Source organism: Schistocerca piceifrons, chromosome 2 (assembly GCF_021461385.2).
Source record: "Schistocerca piceifrons isolate TAMUIC-IGC-003096 chromosome 2, iqSchPice1.1, whole genome shotgun sequence".
NCBI classification, from domain to species: Eukaryota; Metazoa; Arthropoda; class Insecta; order Orthoptera; family Acrididae; genus Schistocerca; species Schistocerca piceifrons.
This window is the reverse complement of record NC_060139.1, coordinates 682,276,699-682,304,255: the sequence shown is the minus strand read 5'-3', so window position 1 is coordinate 682,304,255 and position 27,557 is coordinate 682,276,699. Positions and strand designations below refer to the sequence as shown.

General features: G+C 39.6%; 1 protein-coding gene across 2 annotated transcripts in view; it reads right to left on the bottom strand.

Annotated features, from left to right (window-relative positions):
• The window catches only part of LOC124776520 (serine/threonine-protein kinase Pak), a 140,053-nt gene that overhangs the window by 9,003 nt on the left and 103,493 nt on the right, over positions 1 to 27,557 (bottom strand). For both annotated transcript variants that reach the window (XM_047251548.1, XM_047251549.1), the window contains exons 7-9: positions 25,888 to 26,080; positions 23,668 to 23,864; positions 9,891 to 10,028 (exon numbers count right to left, since the gene is read on the bottom strand). In XM_047251548.1, the coding sequence (XP_047107504.1) occupies positions 9,891 to 10,028; positions 23,668 to 23,864; positions 25,888 to 26,080 (528 nt within the window). The remainder of the gene's footprint in view (positions 1 to 9,890; positions 10,029 to 23,667; positions 23,865 to 25,887; positions 26,081 to 27,557) is intronic.

Genomic DNA, 27,557 nt, shown 5'->3' with positions numbered 1-27,557 from the left:
GTTTGCAATTTCTTAATGGTCTCACAGTAACCATGTGCATTGATTGTTTGGCTTCGTGGTATGAAATCAATCATCAAAATGTCTTTTCTGTCCCAAAAAACAGTGCACATGACTTTTCGAGGTGTCAACATTTGCTTAGGCTTAACCTTCATTGGGGATGAAGTGTGCCTCCATTCCATTGATTGACGTTTTGTTTCAGGGATGTCATACGACACCCAAGTTTCATCCCCCGTGACTACCCGAGAAAGAAGACCATCACCTTCTTCATTATAGTTTGTCAAAAACTGAAGTGCACAGCCCATCCATTGTTTTTTGTGTTGTTCAGTAAAAATTTTGGGTACCCAACGTGAGCAAAGTTTTCGGAATTTCAGTTTTTCAGTAACAATTTCATGAATTAGTGATCATGAGATTTGCGGAACTTCAATAGCAAGGGCACTAAGTGTAAACTTACAGTTGTGCTTAATCTTCTCTTGAATTGTGTGAACCAGTTCATCAGTAACCACAGATGGGCGTCCACTTCGTTCTTCATCTTGTACTCGATCACGTCCTTCATTGAACAGTCCGACCCATCTTCTAACCATTGAATCACTCATAGCATTTTGTCCGTAAACATCGCAGATTTGGCGATGAATTTCCTTTTGTTTAACTTTCTTTGCATTTAGAAAACGAATCACAGATCTGATTTCACATGCAGCGGAATTTTCAATTACAGCTGACATTATAAACAAGGACTACAAAGCACCTGTAGGCAGCAGCAATCTCAAAATGGTATACATGTCTTCTCCTTGAGTCAGAGTAACTGCCACGCATGCTCGAAACTGTGATCGTAGCGCTGCCGTGGATAGAAATAGAAACAAGACTTACTTTGTGGACGACCCTCGTATTTGTCAGCTGAGAGAACACATCTATCACATCCTTTCCAGACAAACACCCAGACATAGCACCAATCCTACATATGTACACTGAGACCTTCACAAGTGCACACACACAATTCTATGCTCTGAAGGTGTGAAACCCCCCTTACAACCACCTTACCGCATAAAGTGGTACTATGAGAAGATTGTATGCTTGACTTTATCGTTAATGCAAAACCACTCCTTTCTCACTGGACAATGTGAAACGGACATACCTCTGTCCAGAAAAATGGCTGACAAGGACAACACAGCACAATCCCGACCCAGTTTCAACTGCTTCATCACCGCCGGCTCTTCTAACAGTCAATGAGAAGAAGCCATTAGGAGACACAACATACTCAAGTTGATGGGTCCATTTACCTACAAGGGTTTTAGACACTGCTCTGTGATTCAGGTTGAGGCTGATAAGCAGACAGAAGTGACACGACAGTGCAGTGCATGTTGTGTTGTTTTAGCACGTAATTTTGAAACACTGGTGCTTCTGCAGCAGCCTCCAGAGGCACTGTATTCTATAACACTTGCGTGCTTACTCTTAGAATAGTTTCTCATTCTGTTGTTAATTACTTACAGAGGTACTTTTTGACTATTGAACATTCTAGCTCTCAGGTTGGTTCTACTGGTATTCATCGTTAACTAACGCCCTGCACAACACAATAAAGTGTTTATTGATTCTGACATGAAGAGTCTCTTTTGCTACACTGGCGGCTAATAGCATGCATCAGTAATTTGTTTGGACACCCACAGACACAAGGTCACTCCACCAATCTTTTAACTGGTAGTATCTACCAACTACTGTACAGTTATTTTGTTAAGCTCCTATGGTATTAGAATTTTAGTTTGTGTATTTCGTGTCATCAAGAACACTTTTCTGATTGTTCATCTTTTATGTATTATGCATACTTTGAAAGTGAGAAGGATATATCAAGTGTGTCCTCCAATCTAAGTGTGTGTGAAATCTGATCCGCGGGAAGTTTCAAAGGATGAGGACTTGTTTTAATATGTAGTTATGCCTGCCAGAGTAGCTTTTCTACAGAATTATCCCTCACAATTGTTGAGTGTTTCATTTTGCTACTTTGTACTGAATAGGAAACCCATGTTTCCACAGAATCTATTCAGCTTGACAACATTCTCAACATTCCACATAGCTAACTGTAACTGAAATTCTCCTCTGAAGTTAAAGCCAGTCTTTCTCCTGTTATGAAACATCTATTTTCACTATCTACAAAGTGATACTGATAAAGACTGAAAATATTGAGCTTAATTTTGATTTCTACATTCTCTCTGACTTCTGAATTGATGATTCTGTCCTCCCTCACTAGCTAAATAGTATAATCCAAGTTGTAATATTTTTAAGTACTTGTACTTATTTATATCAAAACCTTCTCATTTGCTGTGCATCTATTGTGTTTTCAATGCTGATGACAAGTTCCAAAGACGATGGCCAACATCTTTCGAATATCGTATTTGTTGCAACTTCACCCAGAAAATTATTGAGTCCCTGAGTAGCACTTAAACTGATGCAGTGAAGCTGAAGAGTTTGTGATTCATATGCAAAATTAACATTAGAGATTGATGACCAAAATTGATGTTCCTTTTTCTTAACAAACAGAGAACACTATGCAGTACTTCAACGTCATTATTGTATTGCGTGCTCCTTCTGTGACGTAGCACTTCCCCCTTTCCTCATACACTCCACAGGAGTATAGTGCATGCTAAATGTCTTGGCCACTAGATAAGCATTCCACTGGGGATCCGTGGGGAGAGCGACAGTGGTGGGGGATCACTCAGAGCACTGTAGGGGAAACGCTAGGTGCTGAAGGGAAGTATCATTCTAAACTGAAGCCTCCACTCACATTTTTGGTAAATATTAAGCATGGCCCCTCTACATCCACACTTGCATGGTGACCATTCAAAGAGATTGCCACCTCTTCTCTGGTTAATATCTACAAAGAATTCCACTGAAAATAGAGAGATTTATTTTTGCTTGGTTTGTTAACCATTTAGAACTTCCAGAGATGAGTCACGAATGGGGAATTTTGAGTAAAACCTACACATTTCTCTTGTTGCCATGTTAAAATTTTCTTATTTTGCCAAAACTCAGTGGAGTTTAGACAGTCTCACCTCACTAACATGTTACGCAGACACAACTGTGACAAAATTCTGAAACTGTGGTTTATTATGATTATTAAGTGACGAACTGAGGAAAGGTAAGGTCAGCCTCTTAGGAAAAAGCACATCCTCAGTACAAAATAAACAGGTAATGATTTCACTTAGGTTGTTCCAAACCCACAGCATTTCTCGTTTCACCAGTTATTGATGGCTCTGAACAATTACGGTCTTTCATCGAATAAGTTTGTAGTTACTGCAATAACACAATAGACAACGAAGTTTTCCACAATAACCCTATGGCAAAATCCTCTCCTCTTTGTGTGCTATCATTTAACAAAATCTCATTTCGATATGTCGAAGCATTTATAAAATCTGAGGAATGTTGTGCATATTTCACCATGGATTTTTCACTGGCATGGTGCGACCGTAAATGAGTGTGATATGTCAGGTCAATTTTCTTGAGACTGGTGACTGTTGGAGACCTCCAAGCAAGTCTAAAGAAAAATTCAATATGTAAGCTAAATTTCATACATAGCAACATATTATGCAATATATACCAGACACAAAATCATAGCAAGCCCTATTTTTACTTATCAACATTTTTGAATTTTGTGCAGTGTTTTACTTCCACGTACATGTCACAATAACTAGTGCCGTTAACAGAATGACAGGAACATTGTAATGAGCCTGACGTATAAAGCTACAAGTAAAGCAAAAATGAATTTTTTTCTACCCAATAGCCTCCGTAAAATCATTTGAGAAAGAGTGCAGGGTGTACAAGTCGATTCTGCCTCAATGACTGGCCAAAAGGTAGCAAACACTTGGCGACCTGCCCTTCTGGGGGAAAAAAAAAACTTGCCCAGCTCTAGTAACCTCCCCTTCTGAAAAAACGAATGACCTTGCTCACTTCTTTGGATGAAAACTGGTCACTGCACATCGACCACCGTATCTTGTGCAACCGGTACGCCACTTTATCCACTTTACCCCTCTCCTCCTGCCTCCTGTGGAGCCTCGGCTCACCGCTACGAGGAATCTTCTCTCCCTTCTCCCTCACCTCGGCAGCCATTATAATTTTGTGACATATGATGAGCTACAACTGCTGCACCCAATCTTAAGAAATTTGAGGCTTCGGCACAGGCATTTTAGCCTAGAAATGTCATTCTGAATAGTTCTAAAGATCCTCAAACCAAGACACTTCTCAGTTGCCCAGCTACAGCAGCGCACAACATGTTTAGTGGGTATGCGTATTTGAAAAACATATTGAGAAGGAGCTGAAGGAGCATAACAAAGTTGATGTAATCAAGGTTGTTTAGGGCCAAGCAAAGTGAATATGAAACATTTGCCAAAGTGAATATGAAACATTTGCCAAACATTGCTTGGATTTATTGTGGACAACAACAAACAATGCTGACAGTGAGAGAATTCTGTATCAATATTATATGGTTGTAACCGACAGGTGGTGTTACCCTGAAGAAAGTACTGCAGAAACTGTACTCTCCTTCCTTCTGAGTAACAAAATTTGGTGTAACTGTACCAATAATGAAACTATTGCTGAAATTTGCACGCTTTTGAGCAATAAAAATACATATTTAAAAAATTCTGTTGGAAAGTACCAGTTTTCTTTCATTCCTCCAGCACACTGATGACACGGTAGTATTAAATGAAACATTTGCTAAGAATAGGATGTAACAGTGCGTAATCAGATTATTATATCCATCGCATCACCGCCAGAAAAATAGACACTAATTTGGCCAAAAATAGATGCTAATTTGTGAAAAAATATACGGTTTTTCATCAAAAATAGATGCTACAAATTCTGGTCCCTACACAAAGCAATTAATGGGTTCAGTTTGCTGTATTTAGTGAATCAAGTTTTAATGACCACTAACAAGATTTAAACCACTGTTGTGGAATTTCACCACACAAATTAGGCTTTTGCCTGTGGGATCTAAGTAGCTTAATTGATATTTGCTGTCCCAAACATAATTTTTATATAATGAAGATCATTCCTATCTGATGACTTTAATAGAAAGTTACTAAATTGCTAAGAAGGATAAGGGCTACTACCTTCACCTCTCACTTCTATCCTCAACAACTGCATACAGCCAATGTCTGGCCAGTAACATATGGGCTGATCGGGCCTTTGATATTCCTAGCCTTAAGCTCCCTAGTGCTTCAACACCCCTTCTCCCTCTCTCCACTATGTTTGGGCCTTACAGAAGAGGGAGCAATATTCATCTCACCTAACCAGTCTGATTGATATATAATTCTTTTTAAGTTTAATTTTAATTTTTCATTCTAACCATTTCCTCTGATATTCACGTACATATTGTTATCTATGTGTTGAGTAGGAGCATTGCTCAGCAAATTTTGGTCATTCCTGTGAAATGAGATTTGCAGACAAGATGCCCACTATGCACCTGCTGAGGGCAGTGAGCAATGAGCATGGGAGAGAAGTCACATGTTAATTGCTTGCTGTCATTTGGAGCATTCGATCCATACTGGATGTGCTCTGTGGCACCAGCTTCCAACTAGCAATGTCATGAATCCTCTCCTACACATCTTTTTCTCAGACTCTGTTCCAACACCAAAATTTTCATCATGTTATGACTGCACGACTGGCTAAAGGTCTCACAGGCTAATCTAGGTACATGTGTGTATCCTGTACACAGAATACGGTGAATTTATTAACTTTTAACCAACTCTTTCACTGAAAAAAATTCCGCCAACCTGACCAGCACCGTGTGTGCCTGTACACTGATAATGGAGGGAATAGTTTTTTTTGTGTGTGTGTGTGTGGGGGGGGGGGGGGGGGGGGGAGGGGGGGGGACAAGCTTTCACTTTTGGGAACCATAAGTCTAGTGAAGATCTGCATCAAACTAGGCTTTGGACTAAACACTATAAAAACATAAAAATGGCTCAAAATGAAACTATACAACACAAACATTATACACAAGCTGAAGGCGAAAAACTCAGTGACAACTGCTACTGAAGTTAATAAGTCCGTCAAGAAGGCTAGGAGAACAACCTGCAAGAATGAGCATTTATGCTGTTGTTAGTGTCCCACCTAGATAATGACTGGCAATCATTCAGTTCCAGTGTGATGGACATAGCAAAATCGTGGGAAAAGTTTAAACTGATTGTAAATTGTGCTCTGGAGAAGTATGTGCCAAGTAAATGGATTAAGGATGGAAAAGATTCACCATGACTTAACAACAAAATCTGGAAAATGCTGGGGAAGCAGAGACTGTCACAATCTACGTTCAAAAGAGCATGCGCAAATGACATACAAAAACTTCCAGCATCATACCTTAGCAAAATATTTTGCCAAAAACCTGAGAAAATTCTGGTCCTATACATAAAACTGCTGCATGGGTCGAAGACTTCTATCCAGTTACACACTGACCAATCTGGTATGGCAATAGAAGACAGCAAAAGGAAATCTGAACTTTTAAATTGTGCATTTATGGAGTCATCTAAGCAAGAGGATGACCACCACCCAAACTCTCATAAGAAGGACATAGTAATACACATCCCTGGTGTAGAGAAGCAACTGAAAGAGTTGAAGACAAGTATGTTCTCAAGTCCAGATGGAGTCCCCATTTGGTTTTACAGAGAGTACGCTTTGGCATTGGGTCCTTATTTAGCTTCCATTTTTTCCAAATCTCTCATCTAGAACAAAGTCCCAAGCAACTGGAAAAAGTGCAGGTGATTCCTTTACATAAGAAGGGTAAGAGAATGGGCCTCCAAAATTACAGATAGGAAAGCATCTGTCCACAGATCAGCATGGATTTAGAAAGCATTGCCTGTATGAGACTCAATTTGTCCTTTTGTCACATGATACCCTATGAGTCATAGATGAAGGGCAACAGACAGATTCCATATACCTTGATTTTCAAAACCGGTTCAACAAGGCACCCGATTACAGACTATTCGTGAAGGTTCCTGCATATGAAATAGATTCCCAGATATGCGAGTGGTTTGAAGACTTCATAAGTAACAGAACCCAGAACATTATCCTGTTAGTGAGTGTTCATCAGTGACAAGGTTATCATCAGGAATGCCCCACAGAAGTGTGATAAACATAAAAATCTGACGGACAGGATGGGCAACAATCTGTGGCTGTTTGCTGATGATGCTGGAGTGTATGGGAGTGTGTTGTTGTTGAGTTACTATAAGAAGATACAAGACGACTTGCACAAAATTTCTAGTTACTTTGATGAATGGCAGATAGCTCCAAATGTAGAAAATTATAATGCAGGTGAGTTGGAAACACAGTCTCATAATGTTCGAATATAGCATTAGTGATGATCAGCTTAAAACAGTCACATCAATTAAATATCCAGGCACAACATAGCACAGAAATATAAAAAGCAATGAGCACGAACAGACACTAATAGGAAAGGCAAATAGTCCACTTTGGTTTACTGCGAAAATTTTAGAGGAGTGCACCTCATCTATATAAAAAAAAAAAGAACATTTACAACAGAAGTGCAACCCTTTCTTGAGTACTGCTCTAGGGTCTGGGATCCCAACCAGGCTGAATCAAAGGAAGACAGTGAAACAATTCACAATCATGCTGCTAAATTAGTTACTGGTAGGTTCGATCAACACACAGGTATTATGGAGATTTTCCATAAACTCAAATGAGAAACACTGGAGGGAAGACTATGTTCTTTTCATGAAAGACTACTGAAAAAGTTTTGTGAGCCAGCGACTCTACTGCAGTCAACATATATTACCTGCAAAGACCAGGAAAGAAATTCAGAGATATCAGGACTTTCACAAAGGCATATTTTTCCTTTGCTCCATTTGCCAGTGGAATAGGAAAGGAAATAACTCATAGTGGTACTAGGTACCCTCAGCCAAGCACCATACAGTGGCTTGCACAGTATTATGCAGATGTATGAGGGCAAGTCAAAAATTATTTACACTTTTGCCATAATGTTTGTTACATTGCGCACCTCGTCTTCTGTCCTTGCACATGTCATTGTTATACTGTTATGGTAATGCTGTGACAGTTTGATCTTATTTCCGCTATTGTTCTTCCTTCTGCTGCAGACATAACATGGCAGCTCCATTAGAAGTGTGCACCAAAGAGGAACAATGGGCAGTGATCCGATTTCTTTGGTCGGATGGTGTCAAAGGGGCAGATATTCATCACAATATGGGAGAAGTGCATTATCAAGTAAGATTGTTTTTATGGATTGAGAAGTTTGAAAGTGGTCGAACAAGTTTAACACACAAAGAGGAAGCAGGACGGCCATCAACGTCCACTACAGATGATAACATTCCGTAAGCTTGAGAAATGGTTCTGGCGAACGGGCAAATCACTGTTGATGATTTAGCATCTGCTTTGAATATCAGCCATGGCTCCACCCATCACATCATCCACGATGAGCTCGGTTTCCATAAGGTCTGTGCACGGTGGGTACAAAGAAAGCTTACTGACAACCATAACCTCACCCATGTTAGGGTCTGTCAACGCTTACTCACTCACTTCAACAACAAAGGTGATGCATTTTTAAGCAGAATTGTCATTGGAGATGAAGCACGGGTGCATCACTACGAGCCTGAGTCAAAGCCCAGAGTATGCAGTGGAAACACCCCGAATCACCAATGAGGGAAACATTCAAGATGGGGCCATCCACAGGAAAGGTTATGTTAACTGTGTTTTGGAACTCACAGGGGCCCATACTTGCAGAGTTTGTGGAAAAGGAAATGACTATCAATAATGCAGGGCATAGTGAATTGTTGGAAAATAAGCCGAGGCCAACAATTAACACCAAATACCGAGGTTTGCTGTCGAAGAAGGTGTTACTGCATGACAATGAACAGCCACACATGCGTCACACTATCGAAACCATCAACGAGATGAAATTTCAGGCATTGGAATACCCCCCCCCCCCCCCCCCCCCCCCCCCCCCCCCCCCCTACAGCCCACATCTTGCTCCATGTGACTTTCACTTGTTTGGGGCCACTCAAGGATGCTTTGTGTGGTCGCAGATTTGCCTCAGATGTGGACGTGCAAAATGTGGTGCAAAAATGGCTTCATGACCAACCGAAAACCTTTTATTTGGAAGGAATAAGTATGCTCCTTGACCTTTGCGCCAAGTGCATTGAGAAGGAGGGAGATTACGTAGAAAAATGATGTGCAATGTATACCTGTAGCTTCATGTTAATAAACGGTAGAGCAAAAAGTGTAAATAATTTTTGACTTGCCCTCACAGAAGGCTTTAACTGGGTAACTGAGAGGTACTACTGGGAATAAGTAGGACTCTCTAAAGATTAAGACATAGAGAAATAGCCTTTCAAGACTGAATACAAATTCATAACAAGATGCGACCAGCAGATGAATACAGAATTGCTGAGTATGAAGTTTTGTCTAAACATCATATGCTTTGTCCTCTCAACAGACACTAATTTATCCTGTTATGTCATTTTTTTTTTCAATTTCTTCCTCCCCTTTCTTCATTGTGCCTTTGCAATCCTCAATTTCCCTTCAGCATCATTTCTTGCTGCTTTTCATGTTTCATTTAGTATTTATATAATTTCATATCCTCTAATCTCAGAGTCTCATTTGAATCCTTGTCTGATGCTAGCATTTTAGTAATTTTATAACCACTTTGCTTTGTTGTATAGAAAAATGAAATAAAAATAAAATATCTATGATTAAAAGTCATATTTTGTTTCGGTAAAAATACTAATGAATAAAGTTTCTGATTTGTAACTAAAATTACATATTGTACACAATATCATTCGAGGTGCCACGGCCATCATTAGTTTATTTTCAAAGATGCAGAAATGCATATATAAAATATTGGAACTTATTACCTGATGCTTACAAAAGAAAAAATATTGTCATACCTTCAATAATTCTGAGGCCGCTGCCCTTTTCTCTACCTCCACTTCAAGACATTGATCTAGAAAGTCCTGAAATATCTGAGAGAGTTTTTCTTTCTCCTTTATCTCAGGTTTTCCATTTGTTGCTATAAGATACAAGGCCTGAAAGTTGATCAACAATTTTAGAAACCAAGAACTGATACACCATTATGTTTTTTTCTAAGTGTACATTAAGACCATCTTATGTTGGAAAGATTTCAAAGACTTTCCTTCCAATGTTTCATTCTGCATCTCAAGCATGAGTTGCATTACTGTTACTTAAAATTGAACTGTTGGCTTCCAATTCTTATACTAAGTATGTTTCAAAGCATACAACACACATACTGCTGCACCAACACATCACACAACAACGAGTTCAGTTTTCTGGACATTTAACAGCATTAAAATTAGTCATATCACATACAAAGGATAAACACTTTCACACTAATGTGTACTCTATATATTTCCGAACATTTACAATGGCACTTCAGCTACCACACTCTGATCTAGTAATTTACCCTAATGCAATCACTGAAGATCTTACCTTTTATCTTGTGCTCACCATTATTTTCTAATAGAAGTTCTTTAATTCTGACAACATACATTTATTGATTATTTTTTATTTGTATATTGGCTGGTACAGACATCTGGTCTGTTTCCTGTGTACTACAGTAAGATGATGTATTTTTGCTCGAACAACATGAGGACAGCATCCAGCTATGCTATGTGTTAGTACTTTCACACACTATACACGTGTAAGTTGAAGAACAAAACAATGAGCTAGCAAGTGAACAAAACATTTTGTCATATATATATCAGGCGAACCCTGCCATGGAGGTGCTTCCTACAACCAACAGAGTGAGCATAAAAGGGGTCAAATTGTGGCCTTCCAAGTGGTGGGATGGGCCTTTCAAAGAATTGTCACCCAGGTGCTGTGTTGGTTGTGCAATGATGCTGGTATCAGCGCTAACGTGAACATTCTCACATCCATGAACAAGGTTCTGGAAAGCCCACCAGGATCACTGTAAGGGTGGCAGTGGCAGATCGTACAGCTATCACAGAACAGGTAAGAGGGCTTGTGAGCCCAGATTTATCAACAAGAGTTGTTGCGAATCAGTTATTACCAGTGGGACAACAGTCAGGTACACCTCTAGCAAGTCTTTCACTCATGCTACAGCATCGACGTGCAAGGCTTGACTGCTGTGATCAGAAAATCACTTGAAAGATGGAATTCCATACTGTGGTCTTCAGCGATGAAAGCAGCTTCTGCCTGCATGCAGGTGTTAGTCACTTGTACATAGACCACCTGGTGAGTGCTGTCTCGTATGTGCATTCACCCAAGACATACAGGCCCCAACCCAGGCATTATGGTCTGGGATGAGACAAGCTACAACACTCATTCACCTTTGTTGTTTCCAGAGGGGACACAAACCAGAGCATGGTTCATGCAAAATGTTGGACCTGTTCCTGCAACGGGAAGTGATGTGTTGTTCCAACACGATAACGCTTGCACGCATTCTGCCTGAGAAACTCATCAGGCTCAGCAAGATGTGCAGGAACTTCCCTAGCCAGCAATATCTCCAGACTTGTCTCCAACTGAGCATGTGTGGGATATAATGGGACAAGAAGTGACTCATGTGATTTGTCAAACAACAGCTCTTACAGAACTAGGTGAACAGGTGGAGCAGGCATGGCATAATGCATCCCAGGACAGTATCTGTCATCTGTACAATTGACTGGATGCCAGAGTCATTGCCTACACTGCCACTTGTGGAGGCTACACCACATAATACTAGCGTGTTTCAGCATGGGTCAGTACCTGGTAGCTCAGAACCGCTCGTGCTATTGATCTATAAATGTAATCATTTCACGTAATCCATATGCACTGTTGCAATAATAAATCTTTAATGTATTGTAAGCCTCTAAAAGGGTGTGCCAATTTTTATTCGGCAGTGTATATTGGTACATATGATGACCGTTTCAACTTCGAAGAAAATACCCCTGTGCAAAATAATATACAGACATAAGAAACTGCGAAAAATTTTTTGTAACAATGGGTAAAAACCAGTAACTTCCATTGCCAATCCAAAAAAGCTGTGTACCCAAAAACTCGATCTCTCAAGAATGCCATAATAGCTGTTATAGCTACACTTTCTACAACTTGTTAAATGAAGTATGTAATTTGTTTATGTATTGTAATTTAAAGTAAATATACAACAACATTGTTGTTGTTGTTGTGGTCTTCAGTCTTGAGACTGGTTTGATCCAGTTCTCCATGCTACTCTATCCTGTGCAAGCTTCTTCATCTCCCAGTACTCACTGCAACCTACATCCTTCTGAATCTGCTTAGTGTATTCATCTCTTGGCCTCCCTCTACGATTTTTACCCTCCACGCTGCCCTCCAATGCTAAATTTGTGATCCCTTGATGCCTCAAAACATGTCCTACCAACCGATCCCTTCTTCTAGTCAAGTTGTGCCACAAACTTCTCTTCTCCCCAATCCTATTCAACACCTCAACACCTCCTCATTAGTTACGTGATCTACCCACCTTATCTTCAGCATTCTTCTGTAGCACCACATTTCGAAAGCTTCTATTCTCTTCCTGTCCAAACTGGTTATCGTCCATGTTTCACTTCCATACATGGCTACACTCCATACAAATACTTTCAGAAACGACTTCCTGACACTTAAATCTATACTCGATGTTAACAAATTTCTCTTCTTCAGAAACGATTTCCTTGCCATTGCCAGTCTACATTTTATATCCTCTCTACTTCGACCATCATCAGTTATGTTACTCCCTAAATAGCAAAACTCCTTTACTACTTTAAGTGTCTCATTTCCTAATCTAATCCCCTCAGCATCACCCGACTTAATTAGACTACATTCCATTATCCTCGTTTTGCTTTTGTTGATTTTCATCTTATATCCTCCCTTCAAGACACCATCCATTCCGTTCAACTGCTCTTCCAAGTCCTTTGCTGTCTCTGACAGAATTACAATGTCATCGGCGAACCTCAAAGTTTTTATTTCTTCTCCATGGATTTTAATACCTACTTCGAATTTTTCTTTTGTTTCCTTTACTGCTTGCTCAATATACAGATTGAATAACATCGGGGAGAGGCTACAACCCTGTCTCACTCCTTTCCCAACCACTGCTTCCCTTTCATGCCCCTCGACTCTTATAACTGCCATCTGGTTTCTGTACAAATTGTAAATAGCCTTTCGCTCCCTGTATTTTACCCCTGCCACCTTCAGAATTTGAAAGAGAGTATTCCAGTTAACGTTGTCAAAAGCTTTCTCTAAGTCTACAAATGCTAGAAACGTAGGTTTGCCTTTTCTTAATCTTTCTTCTAAGATAATTCGTAAGGTTAGTATTGCCTCATGTGTTCCAACATTTCTATGGAATCCAAACTGATCTTCCCCGAGGTCCGCTTCTACCAGTTTTTCCATTCGTCTGTAAAGAATTCGCGTTAGTATTTTGCAGCTGTGACTTATTAAACTGATAGTTCAGTAATTTTCACACCTGTCAACACCTGCTTTCTTTGGGATTGGAATTATTATATTCTTCTTGAAGTCTGTGGGTATTTCGCCTGTCTCATACATCTTGCTCACCAGATGGTAGAGTTTTGTCAGGACTGGCTCTCCCAAGGCCATCAGTAGTTCTAATGGAATGTTGTCTACTCCCAGGGCCTTGTTTCGACTCAGGTCTTTCAGTGCTCTGTCAAACTCTTCACGCAGTATCTTATCTCCCATTTCATCTTCATCTACATCCTCTTCCATTTCCATAATAGTGTCCTCAAGTACATCGCCCTTGTATAAACCCTCTATATATTCCTTCCACCTTTCTGCCTTCCCTTCTTTGCTTAGAACTGGGTTGCCATCTGAGCTCTTGATATTCATACAAGTGGTTCTCTTCTCTCCAAAGGTCTCTTTAATTTTCCTGTAGGCAGTATCTATCTTACCCCTAGTGAGACAAGCCTCTACATGCTTACATTTGTCCTCTAGCCATCCCTGCTTAGCCATTTTGCACTTCCTGTCGATCTCATTTTTGAGACGTTTGTATTCCTTGTTGCCTGCTTCATTTACTGCATTTTTATATTTTCTCCTTTCATCAATTAAATTCAATATTTCTTCTGTTACCCAAGGATTTCTATTAGCCCTCGTCTTTTTACCTACTTGATCCTCTGCTGCCTTCACTACTTCATCCCTCAGAGCTACCCATTCTTCTTCTACTGTATTTCTTTCCCCCATTCCTGTCAATTGTTCCCTTATGTTTTCCCTGAAACTCTGTACAACCTCTGGTTCTTTCAGTTTATCCAGGTCCCATCTCCTTAAATTCCCACCTTTTTGCAATTTCTTCAGTTTTAATCTACAGGTCATAACCAATAGATTGTGGTCAGAGTCCACATCTGCCCCTGGAAATGTCTTACAATTTAAAACCTGGTTCCTAAATCTCTGTCTTACCATTATATAATCTATCTGATACCTTTTAGTATCTCCAGGATTCTTCCAGGTATACAACCTTCTTTCATGATTCTTGAACCAAGTGTTAGCTATGATTAAGTTAAAGTTATGCTCTGTGCAAAATTCTACAAGGCGGCTTCCTCTTTCATTTCTTCTCCCCAATCCATATTCACCTACTATGTTTCCTTCTCTCCCTTTTCCTACTGACGAATTCCAGTCACCCATGACTATTAAATTTTCGTCTCCCTTCACTAGCTGAATAATTTCTTTTATCTCGTCATACATTTCATCAATTTCTTCATCATCTGCAGAGCTAGTTGGCATATAAACTTGTACTACTGTAGTAGGCATGGGCTTTGTGTCTATCTTGGCCACAATAATGCGTTCACTATGCTGTTTGTAGTAGCTAACCCGCACTCCTATTTTTTTATTCATTATTAAACCTACTCCTGCATTACCCCTATTTGATTTTGTATTTATAACCCTGTAATCACCTGACCAAAGGTCTTGTTCCTCCTGCCACCAAACTTCACTAATTCCCACTATATCTAACTGTAACCTATCCATTTCCCTTTTTAAATTTTCTAACCTACCTGCCCGATTAAGGGATCTGACATTCCACGCTCCGATCCGTAGAACGCCAGTTTTCTTTCTCCTGATAACGACGCCCTCTTGAGTAGTCCCCGCCCGGAGATCCGAATGGGGGACTATTTTACCTCCGGAATATTTTACCCAAGAGGACGCCATCATCATTTAATCATACAGTAAAGCTGCATTACTGAAATGCTGGTTGCCTCACAAATTGAGTAGGTGGTGATGCCTGACCTTAGAGAGGCACAATTCACTCTCATACAAATCATAGATTTAAAGCTGTTATACAATGCATGTTTTCAAAGTTTTGCAACGTAGCAGTGTGGCACACAGTAAAACTATTTTGTCTTTGTGGAATCTACAGATAAAAACTAAGCAACTGTTAAGTGCAAGTTTTTGTTTACTACTAATATAATAGAAAATCACCATACAATTCCAGAAGCAATACTATTGAGATGGGTAGATTTACAGAATGACAGGTGCTCCAGGATTTCACAATGTCGCAATCTTCAGCAAACGTAGCAGAAGATGTTTGATGATGATGGTTTGGTTTGTGGGGCTCAACTGTGCGGTTATTAGCGCCCATAAAAATTCTGAACCTTTGCTCAGTCCAAACTCATCACTTTCATGAAAGATAATGAAATGATGGGGACAACACAAACACCCAGTCATCTCGAGGCAGGTCAAAGCCACTGACCCTGCCGGGAATCGAACCCGGGACCCCGTGCTCGGGAAGCGAGAACGTGACCGCGAGACCACGAGCTGTGGACTAGAACATGTTTGAGTTGCAGCAAAATAAACAGAGGTGCATTGTCCAGAGTCTGATCAACATTGTGTATAAGTGTTTCTGTAAAGCAGTGAATAGTGACATGGACTGTAATTTCCTTTTATAAATGACATGAAAACTGTCAGACATTACAGACAATGTTTACTGAGTATTGTTCCAAAATGACTAATAATAGTGAAAATCTGAGAGTAACTGAGTAAAGAGGACTAGCTGTTAGGAAATTAACTGGTATAAAAACAACTAATGATTCTGAATTTCCAATAACACACTTCTGGAAATGTGCAAATACGGTAACCCTTTACTGAGCTCAACAATGAAGGTGTCAATTGTAATGCCCAGGCAAGGTTCTACAGTAAACAGGAATGACACACTGTTGTAATTAATGATGGAAATGCATAAACTGTTCAAAGAAGCTGAGGAGGAACTTCAAGAATCTTTCAAGGAACCACTGAACACAGCATCAACTTCATTACACATGAGTTCTTGAATGAATCATTTCAATTAATTACTTCCAATAAAGCAAACTAAATTGTGATCAGAGTTTCTGTGCAAGCATGATGTGGTACAAAAAAGTAAAAGTCAAATTGCAGCTTTCCAATCATCAGCTACAACCTCGCAAAGCAACTGAGAACATCAATGTTCAAGTAAAAACACACAGTGTTGAATTTGTTACTGTCAAAGATGATTGCATGTAAATCAGATGCACCTCAATTAAACTGGTCAACTATATTTTCTGGAAATCACAAAAGAACTGCTATTAAGAATGTTTCTTGTTCATTAGAAACCATCTAAAATGTAGTGTGTGTGTGTGGAGGTAGATTCTGCCTGAAAAATAAATCTCATGAACTCTGATTTACAGTTCCAAATACAGTAATGGATAATGGAATGAACATCCAAAAATTTCAGGGGTTTGGACCAAGTAAGGGAAACCATCCAGCAACATTGATCAAGTACTTTTGAAATACTTTGCCCGAACTGTGCCTAGAGTGGTAAGAGATTGTTTATACGAGCTACGTTACGACAGCATGTTTATATGGAAATATGCATAGTGTAACATTTTTCCTGTTGCAGGGAATTTGAAATTTTATAAATAATTACAAGGTGCATCTGAAAAGTATGGTCATATGCTAGCTAAAAAGCACACGCACACATGCAGGGAGACATGTCACCTAGTGCCACCATCATGCAGATAACTGAAGTGAAGTAGCGTGCACACTCAAACGAAATCAGGTTGAGAAAATGGCTCAAATGGCTCTGAGCACTATGGGATTTAACATTGGTGGTCATCAGTCCCCTAGTACTTAGAACTACTTAAACCTAACTAACCTACGGACATCACACACATCCATTCCCGAGGCAGGATTCAAACCTGCGACCGTAGCGGTCGTGCGGTTCCAGACTGTAGCGCCTAGAACCGCTCGGCTACCCCAGCCGGCAGGTTGAGAACTCTTCACTGTAAAATCTAGTGCAAAATGAAGAGTGCCATTTCATTATGAATTTGTGATGTGAGAAAATAAGTTACGAAAGACTCAAATTATTTTAATGAATAGTTGCATGAGAAAAATCATGTAGTGGAGAACATGCGCATATCCCAAAACAATGGCTGCAGGGATTTGTGTCATCTGCACAAAATGTTATGTTGATTAAAGCTAGAACACCATTATTGTACAGAGAAGACATTATGCCACAAAGAAAACATGATGTCACATAGCTCACTGAATCACATCTGGTACCGCTGAGTCACACACACGCCACAGTGCACATCACATCACATCACTTGGTACACCACGTCAGTGGCTATAGACAAACTTCCTAAGTACCTTTATGTTGAGTTAAAGCTAATTTCTCCCACATAGTCAATGGCAATAATATAACAATAAGCTCATCACCTTCGATTGGGTCATTGAGACAATTTGTGGATGGTGACGCCATTTCTGGTGTAATTAAGTAGTGTGAGGAAGGGTGGTCTCACTACTCAGGACTATTTGCACGATTAGTACAAGGTGCAATTGAAAAATTTGGTGAATGATCTCGGGAAAGAAAGGAAACAAGAGTTGCAGTGTGTATTTACTGATCTTCAAAGTAATCACCATTAGCTACAACACACATCTGACAGCTGTAAAGCTGTTGGAAACTGTAAGCAAATGCTTCTTGTGGAAATGCTCAAAGCACGGTGAGCAAGCATTGCTGGATAGACACAACATCTGCGAAGTGTAAGCCTTTCAGGGCTAGGCTAAGGTGGGAAAAGAAAAAGTAGTTTGGCAGTGCCAAATTTGGAGAACAAGAAGGGCATTGAAGAACAGTCACATAGAGTTCAGTGATAAAGTTGAGCACGTGGACTGCAATGTGCTGACAGGCATTGTCATGGAGGAAATTCAACTGCCCACAAAGGTGAAGTTCTGGGCAAACCCACCAGTTCTTGCTATATATATATATAAATAAAAAAAAATAAATAAAAAATCAACATCATGTTAAGCTTGGATTTAGTAATCTGATATTTTTGGGAGGCAGGGAAGATGAACACTGCGCCACTGATTGTTGCTTGGTCTGACGAGAGTATTGGTAGCACCAGATCTCAGATCCTGTAGAAGTAGTTTCCAAAAACTGCAGATTCCAGTCAGACATATCAATGAAATCCGAAGACGTTTGTATGTGGGTTAGCTTCTGCTCATCATTCAGCCTGTGTGACTGAAACTGGTCACAAATTTTTGCCTTTTCAGATGTTCATGAACAGTAGTACTTATGCTGTCTTTGCTTATCTTCTACTCTCCTGCTCAGTTTCAGTGACAGCTGCCGATGTCTGTAAACACCTGCCACACTCATTCGGTGTTGTCTGGGATTGTGCTTGTTGACAGTTGACACAAACATGACTTACCCTTGACACGTACCATTCCATCTCCAAAGTGTTTAAACCATTTACACACACCTCTTTTACTCACTGCTTCAGCACCGTACACTTACCAGTTACTTGTGGTTACTCCCCAGTTACTCTTCACACAGTGCCAGGTCGGGCGAGTAAGGTACGTGGGGCAGTGGCATCATGCCATTTTTAGCCAAAAACTGTTAGCAGAGATGGCTATGTGTGCAGGCGCATTGTTGTGGTTGAAGAACCAGTGTAGTCGAAGTTGACGCAAGGGGGGCCATTAAGCAGTTCAGTGACATACATTGCTGTTCAGTGTTTACCTCAGATGTCAACTCATATTGTTTGGCACCAACACTAAGTGCTATAACAATGATGACAATCTTAACATAAATCTTTCAGACATGCTGAAGAATACAATATAGCACCATCTCAATGTGTGGCGAATTCAAAAATAAGAAACTGTTCTAATATGCCAATGCTAACAATTCCTGTAGATCCAAAAAAGGAAGAATATTTTTACGTCTACATTCAATGATGTGGAAAATATAATTGTAAGAAGTTTCAAGGATCAAAGACGAAACATTGCTTTAAGCAGAAACATACTGCAAGAGAAGACTCATGAAACTGCTCTGAAGATTGGCACTGAAAATTTTAGTGCATCAAACAGCTGGTTGAATAGTTTTGAAAAACATCATTTCAAAGTTCAAGTGGAGAAAGTGAATCTTTGGTCAAGGAAAGTGGAAACTATTGGAAGAAAATCACACTTCCATGAATGGATACGAGATTATGAGCCCAGATACATGTTCAACGCTGACAAAACTGACAACTTTTATAGTTGACTTCCTGCATAAATATTATTCTGTTAACGGAGAGAGATTCATGGAGGTAAAGAAGTTAAGAAAACATCATGATGCTGTTATGTGCAAATAGAAATGGAAGTGACTTCCATTATTAATTCCCAGGTGTTTCCCAAACACAAAAACGCTATTTTGTACTTATGAGTACAGCAGTGTTGGAAGCGTTTACAACTTTTTCGGGTGTTTAGATGCCAAGAAGGGTACAGCAGGAAGGAACATTGTATTTATTATAAACCTATGCTTTGTACATCCCCAGCAAACATACTTTCTGTGGAAGCAGATTAGCAGTTGTGTACAAGTCAGTTTCATTCTTTGACAGGAAGGAAGTGATGAGACTCACCATTCTACAGGCTATGCATATGTTTGTTGCTACCAGGAACTCTGTAACACAACCAACTGTGCTGAACTGTTGAGAACTACATTGTTCCAGAAGCAGAACAGAATAAAATAAAAAATTAAAAAAAAAACTAATATTTCTGTAAGTGCAACATTCCAGGACATTGCTTGTTGTGATGACAATGTCCTGACTTCCATACTGAGATTGATATGCTTATGAAGGAACACTAGTAAGAACTGGTGGTGGTGGTGGTGGTGGTGGTGGTGGTGGTGGTGGTGGTGGTGATTATGATGATGAGTCACTTCCAGTTTGTATCAACCATCTGGAGTGACACGTTCTTTCCTACAATATGCTGGAAGAGCAAAAGAATGAAGACTTCTTGATTTTTTAAAAGATGAAGGATGTTTTCTGTGGGAAGTGTAATTATTATATATTTAGTGCATTTAAATTTTTAGCACAGGACATGGGTATTTTTGTAAAAACATGCTTGAATTATGATTCTGACTCACTCCTTCCATGTACTTGGGCAAAACTCCCATTTAAGGAAAATATATTTTGGTATCCAGAGATTCATTAAAAGGGATTTAACTGTACATTTCATCAATTTTTACAGAACACATCCTTAACAAAAAAAAAAAAAAAAAAAAACCTTAAGAACTGTTGTTTCTTTTGTCTTTCCAGCATATTAGTGACAGAAACTGTCACTCCAGCTAGCTGATATTAATCTAAGGAAAGACAGAAAACAGCTGCTAGTGGACACTGGAATAAATCAATGAGGAAAGTTAAAATTTGGTGTTGGACTGGACCACTTCTCTTGAGTGGTTGTCTTAACTGTTTCTACAATCTGCATGGTCCCTGGCCGATAAGTTCCCAACTTATCCTGACACTACCGACTAAGCCTCTATTCTCACAGCATTCACTGATTCCCATATGAGTTCAACCACACATGTGCATCTGCACAGAAGGGATATTGAAGTAACTGAGCCCAATATATGGCGTCTGTTTTTTCACACATGTCAGGAAGAACTCATACCGTTTTTAATCCTGCAGCCTTATATGAATATAAATTGAAAGGAAGACAGACAGTGGCTGCTAGGAGGTATTGAAATAAATCAATGAGGAAATAAATGAAAAGAACATGTTTGATTTTATTCTACTGTATTACTTTTATTGTGTTAACTGATCTTTGGCTCACGAGGCCATCGTCAGACATTTACTGAGGAAAACTGGAAATTTGTGACTGACCGAGACTCGAAACCAGACTTACCACTTCTCATGAGCGGTTGCCTTACCCAAAGTAAGTTCCTGATAACAATTCCTTGCACAGCAGTGGCAAAACTTCATGCAACAGACTCTTCCTCCTCTATTGTCGTCAGCTCCTATCTCACTGTGTGCCTTCACAAGCACTTCACACTTCTCACTGATGACACTCATCTCAGGTGTGGAAGTCAGGACATCGTAATCACAAGCGATAACTCCTGGAATGATCCATTTTCAAGAACAACTGTGATTCTCCTCCATTCTCTCCGTGTTTCATCATCATCTTCAATCGCAACTGATGTACCATAACCAGTCGTCATGAAACAATTTAACAAAGTTTTTTGTGTTACACAATTCCAGGCAGTAGTAACATTTACACGTAGCCCTTACCAGAAAGGACTGATAAGAGAGACACAGATGATCCAACAAAAGCGGCGTGTTTCTTCAAGGGATCATTTAGTTCTGCAAGGACGATACCCAGATGCTCAACAAATCCCAGTGACAGACACTACAAGAGAGGTGTTGGACATCATGGAGAGGTTCAATATTGGAATTTCGATGGAGTGCTTTCTGGGAAGAGGCTGACAACATATTACTTTGTTCCACAAACATTTCACGAAATGACCATGACGAGAAAATTCAAGAAATTAGAGCTCATACAGAGGCCTACCAACTATCATTCTTCCCACACACCATTCATGAGTGGAACAGAGATGAGAGGATTAGTTAATCATACCAGAAGTACCCTACAGCACACACCATCACGTGCCTTGCGCTGTATTGATGTCGGTGTAGATGTTAAGCATTGAGGCTCATCAGTTTCTTCCTCTCAATAAACAAAATTTACTTCTGCACAACTGCTTATTTCCATTTGGTTTTAACAGAGTGTATTATGTCCACATCCAGAGGCTGCGAATGGCTTGTGCAGTTCAGAGGAAGATCTATCACCCGACACAACATCTGGAGAATCTACCTTTCTCTTTCAATCCAGTCACTGTAGTCGATTTTCTTGAAGCAGAGGTCCTGCTAATCAGGGCCTCTGATATCCCGTGTGCATCCACAGAAAAGCTTGACTACTTCACATTCTGCAGCTGCTATTGGAGCAAAAGAAGACAACTTCTACTCGTATCACGAAAATGCACGCCCACTACTTTCTCTTTACACACCTATACTTCCACGAATGTCTGCACAGATGATTAGAGTGACTCGTAAATTAGAGTAGAACAGAACTCTACATACAAGACATGCCTTGAAGGCTCAACATGACATTCCAGATTACAATATATTTCATTTGTCACGAAACCATCTTGTCTTTTGTTTTCATTCTTGGGGAGTGTGATTGATCTTTGACAGTCAAGCCACTGCCAAGCTGCAATGCCAAAACATAAAAGGCCCTGCCCACAGCAGGTGAAGCCAAGTCGTCACACCTTGCAATTTTCTTGTACTCTACACCTCCTGTTTAATGTCTGCACGTACGAAAACGAACACCTGCACACAGTAAATGTTCCACGACTTACTGCTTACTTAATATTATTCTGTCACTATCATCTTTCTTTGTAGTTTACAAAGACTGAAATGTCATTTGTTTATACAGCATGTAACACTTCAACAGTCTCACTTCATCCACTTACAGTCTGAAATTATAAATTATGACTTTTTAAAAATAAGCCAACCAGCCATTCAACACACTGAAATTTTCAAAACCTTTCCTCAGGGTAATTTCATGAGCCTTCTCTTGCATCATGTTTCCACTTATAGGAATGCTGACACTTCTCATTCCATTAAAACATTTTAAAATAATATTTTCCAAATCATTGAATGTCGACATGCAAATGTTCTTCCTGTTGGATCTGACAAACCTCTAGTTTTGACATTTAACAACACTTCCTTGTTTCTGAGTAAGCTGCACAATAAAGACAGAACCAAATCGTAGATCTTCACCATGTTGTAAATTTTTTTGTTATGACTGTCTTTGCCATTGTGGATGATGGTAAGCTTTCACTGAATTGCAAGCTTGCTGTGTTTGCAGGGCGCAGCTCTGTACAGGTGAAGCTGACAAAATTGTTGGTACAGGACTATATTTCTCAGGTCACACTTCTTACACTCTGCGACTTCTATGCCAGATCAAGTGCCCAATGTTGCAAGCTACACAGGGCTGTACACACTCGTTTTCTGATTCATTAAACTACAATAAAAGTATGCGTCATCTGAAAGAATAGATTACCATTTGCTGCCATCACAATGCACAAGGTATGAACTGCATGAAACTGAAATAAACTGGAAATTCACTTTGATATATTAGGAACTGCGTAAAACGTGGCTTTTAATTTGCAGAATGATTTGTGTTTATTCCTTAAAAGTAGACTTCTTCTTTAAACAGGGAGGAATAACATTGTTCTCAAGGAAGTTTCACGGGGACCAATGGAAATATTCATTAAACCCAAGATTTCTTTTAAAGCGGTTTGTCAATTCAGAGTTTCAGTGCAACAGTTAGACTGCATATATTACAGAAATTAACTCTGAAACACAAAAGATAATTCTTGATAGTACAGTTATCTTTGCTTAAATTTGACAAGCAAAATACATAAAATATACATACCCGGAGAGGGTTCTCATTTAAATATGGAGGTTCACCTTCTATCATCTCAATAGCCATAATTCCAAGAGACCAAATGTCAACTTTGGGCCCATATTGCTTCCTAGTTACAACTTCTGGAGCCATCCAGTATGGCGTCCCTACCATAGTTGTACGTTTCGACTGCTCTGGTGAAATTTGAGCACAAAATCCGAAGTCAGCTGTTGAAAACATAAAAATGTTTTTTAGTACATGTAATACATGAAATAAGTGAGATTACCATCAGAATTAAAGATCATAAACTCTGTCCAACAAAATTGCAAGCAGAGTTCTAACAACAAAGAAAAACTTCATATAGTAGCTTGTCCACTTACACACAAAATAAAACCATTCAGCAAATGTCACAAAATACATGATAATGCACAACCTCTTATTTCAGACAAGTCAAGATTCAAAAACAGCATGTTGTTGGTGAGAAATTGATTTTATAGACATGTATTGTTATTTAGGGATATTAAAGTGCAGAACTCTAGTTACCTGAAGATGGGTTATTTGACCTGGAAGAAGTTAAAATAAGATTGTGCACATAAAGAAATTAAAGAGGATGTAATGACCCTAGACCATTATAGCATTAGAAGTCACCATAGACTCTTCAGATTCAAAGTGAAAATATACATACAAAGCTAGAAATAACAGAACCATCAGGTAAGAAACCAGAAATGGTGAACAAAGATAATTTATTTGTGGATGAAAAATATGTTACATTACGATCCTACTTTAGCAACTTAGACAATGCAGTTATGCATAGACAAAATTGGCAGTTTTTTAACTTAATATAAATAGTAGAAGTTGCAGGAAGTTCACAGGAACAAAAAGAGGAAAAAATCTCACATGGAATGTGGCAAGCAATTAGAGCTATTAAAGGCACAGTAAGTGTTTCAAAGCAAATTGTAATAGGTAAATGATAAAATATGTTGGATTGGGGGGAGAGGTGTGCTAGGTTAGTCTGTGCAGTTGTGCAAAGCCACTATGCCAGGGTGGCATAGTGGTTAGCACATCTGCCTAGTGAGAGGGAGACCCAGGTTCGAATCACAACTTTGGTACAAATTTTCATTCACTGCTTCAATCAGCAAGATACTTCACAATTTTATATTTTCTACCACACATTTTGAAATATTATACCACCATCAATAGGTAGACGCATGTGAATTAATATGGCATGGATGTATTGTAAGCATGACTTTTGGGTAATCTGTGGCACTGCCTTTCAGCAGTCACAGGCTCATTTTCCAGTTGCATTTATATAATATACTATACACTGCAATTTGTATTTTCACACTGTATGTTTAGAATATAGCACATTCAGTTCAACAGCAGAACGAAACCACCAACACAACAATCACTTGACACAGAGAATTGGATAAAAGCCAAGTAGAGCCATCTCAATGCGTCACTGTCTTTAACTATACGTATCTATGTTGTTCCCACATATCTCACACGTAAGTCTCTTGTTATATCTTGGAGTCCATCTAAAAATTTCCTTACTTGATCTACTATCCACTATATTAGATCTACTATCTACTATATATGCTCTGCCTGCCTCCACTTCAATTTTGTTGGAGTATTAACATCTTCCACTAGTCCGTTCCCTGATCAATTCATTCATCTGCCTGTTTCTTATAGTAACTACATGCATCCATTCATTGTTAACGGTTTTTTCTATGTCTCAAGTCCTCCAAGTTAACTGGTGGGGAAATACAAAGATATCATGATGAATTATATAAGTAAACATGGGTGAAAAAACTATGCATTCTGGGACTAGCCACAGGTTGAACAAATTTTGTATTCCATCCTGCATTTGGCAATGGTATATTCCACCTTATAGGCATCTGTAAATAAATAGATTTTTTTGTCATCTTAATAAAGGTCAACATGTTAATCATTACGTGAGATGAAGAATCATTTTCTGTGTATAAAACTTCTTTTTTAATTTATTTGTGACCTCAGTTATAAATTGTAGTGCTATTTTGACAATCCAAATCAGCAGAAAACTTTCTAAGATGTATCAAGTTTTTACTTGGATCTGAAGAAGGCTAGTGAGTAACCTAGACAAAACTGGTAACTCTAAAATTTTCTGTTGCAATTAACACCATGAATAAATTTTATATACAAGTGAAATCACTGTTATTAAAAAATACAAAATACTTACACATATAAACAATTACTGAGTTACAAAATACTTACTCAGTTTAACACTGCCATCCAGACCTAACAATATATTGTCTGATTTAATATCACGGTGTATGACCTGATTACTGTGCAGAAACTCTAAGGCTTGAAGAACTTCCCTGCAGACAGATGCAATCTGTCCTTCATCCATACAAGTTTCTGTAACCACGTCTGTCAATGAGCCGCCTGGCAGGTATTCCATCACCACCTGTAATAAAATGACAAATAGGAAATAGAAATCACACTCTTTGCATTACAGAAACTTTTTTTTAAATAGCTTACATTCTGAGCCCTCTACATATTCCACCTGCCCACTGCATCTACCTCTCCACCCTCCTCTGTCCATCTTCTCCATCCCTCTTTCTGTACATCTCTCCACCCTCTCTCAATCCATACCTCCTCACCCTTTCTCTGCCCATCTCCCCTACACCATCTCTCAGTCCATCTTCTCCCCCATACTCACTCTGTCCGCCTCACCACCCCTCCTTCCACCCCCCTCTCTCCCCCTCCTTCCACCCCCCTCTCTCCCCCTCCTTCCACCCCCCTCTCTCCCCCTCCTTCCATGCCCCCCTCTCTCTCTCCTTCCACCCCTCCTCTCTCTCTCTCTCTCTCCCTCTCCTTCCACCCCTCCTCTCTCTCTCTCTCCCCCTCTCCTTCCACCCCTCCTCTCTCTCTCTCTCCCCCCTCCCCTCCTCTCTCTCCCCCCCCCACCTCCCACCCTCTTTATCTTCACCACCACCTCTCCCCATTTCTCTGTCCATCACCTCCTCCTCCTCCTCCTCCTCTTGCTCTCCATCATCTCCTCCCCATCTATCTACTCCCCTCCCTTTCTCTGTCCACCTCATCAACTCACTCTCATCATTTCTTTTTTCCCTCTCTGCTCAGCCATGCCCATCCACACAACCCCTGCAATACATACCAATACTATCCCAAGCATTTCTGTAATGCAGGGCAGCCTACATGTCAGAGGTAGGGACGGACAGACACACACACACACACACACACACACACAAAAGTTACAGATCAAAGTAAAATACATACAATTTAAGAAGTAGGAAAAATTAATTATTTGCTACATTAATCAAAATACAATTTAATATATTGTTTCATACAGATTGGCAGCTCTAATTTTTCTTCTGTGATGATCTCTTCCACCCACAAAATCTCATGAACATACTGATGAACACGCTGTGACAATAGCACTGTGCCTTTTATTAATGTGACTAAGCAGGTGTAGATCTTATTTTCTTATCCATGCAGACCTCTAACAACAGTTTATTTTTTCTCTTTTCTGTCATGCTTCTTTAATTTGAACTGTCTTATTGCTAAATTGATGCACCCATGGTCTAGGGGTGACATCTTTAATTAGTAATCAAAATATCATCGGTCCCGGTTCAAAAACCCGCCACTGCTTAAATTTTGATTAATAATTAGCAACAGCAGCCGAAGACATACAGCATAAGAAGCTACCATCATTCTGCCAACTGCCTTATCAAAGAGGGCGGATGAGAAGACAGAGGTTCAGAGCACCCTCTTGTCCTTTGTGTGGGAAACTGCCCCTCAAGGCGGAAGAATCAGCAATGATGAATGGCGTGAGGATGCAGAATGGAAACCACTGCATTAAAGACACATAACGTGTATCCACAGGACATATGGCATGTAATTGAAGATGAGTCATGATTATC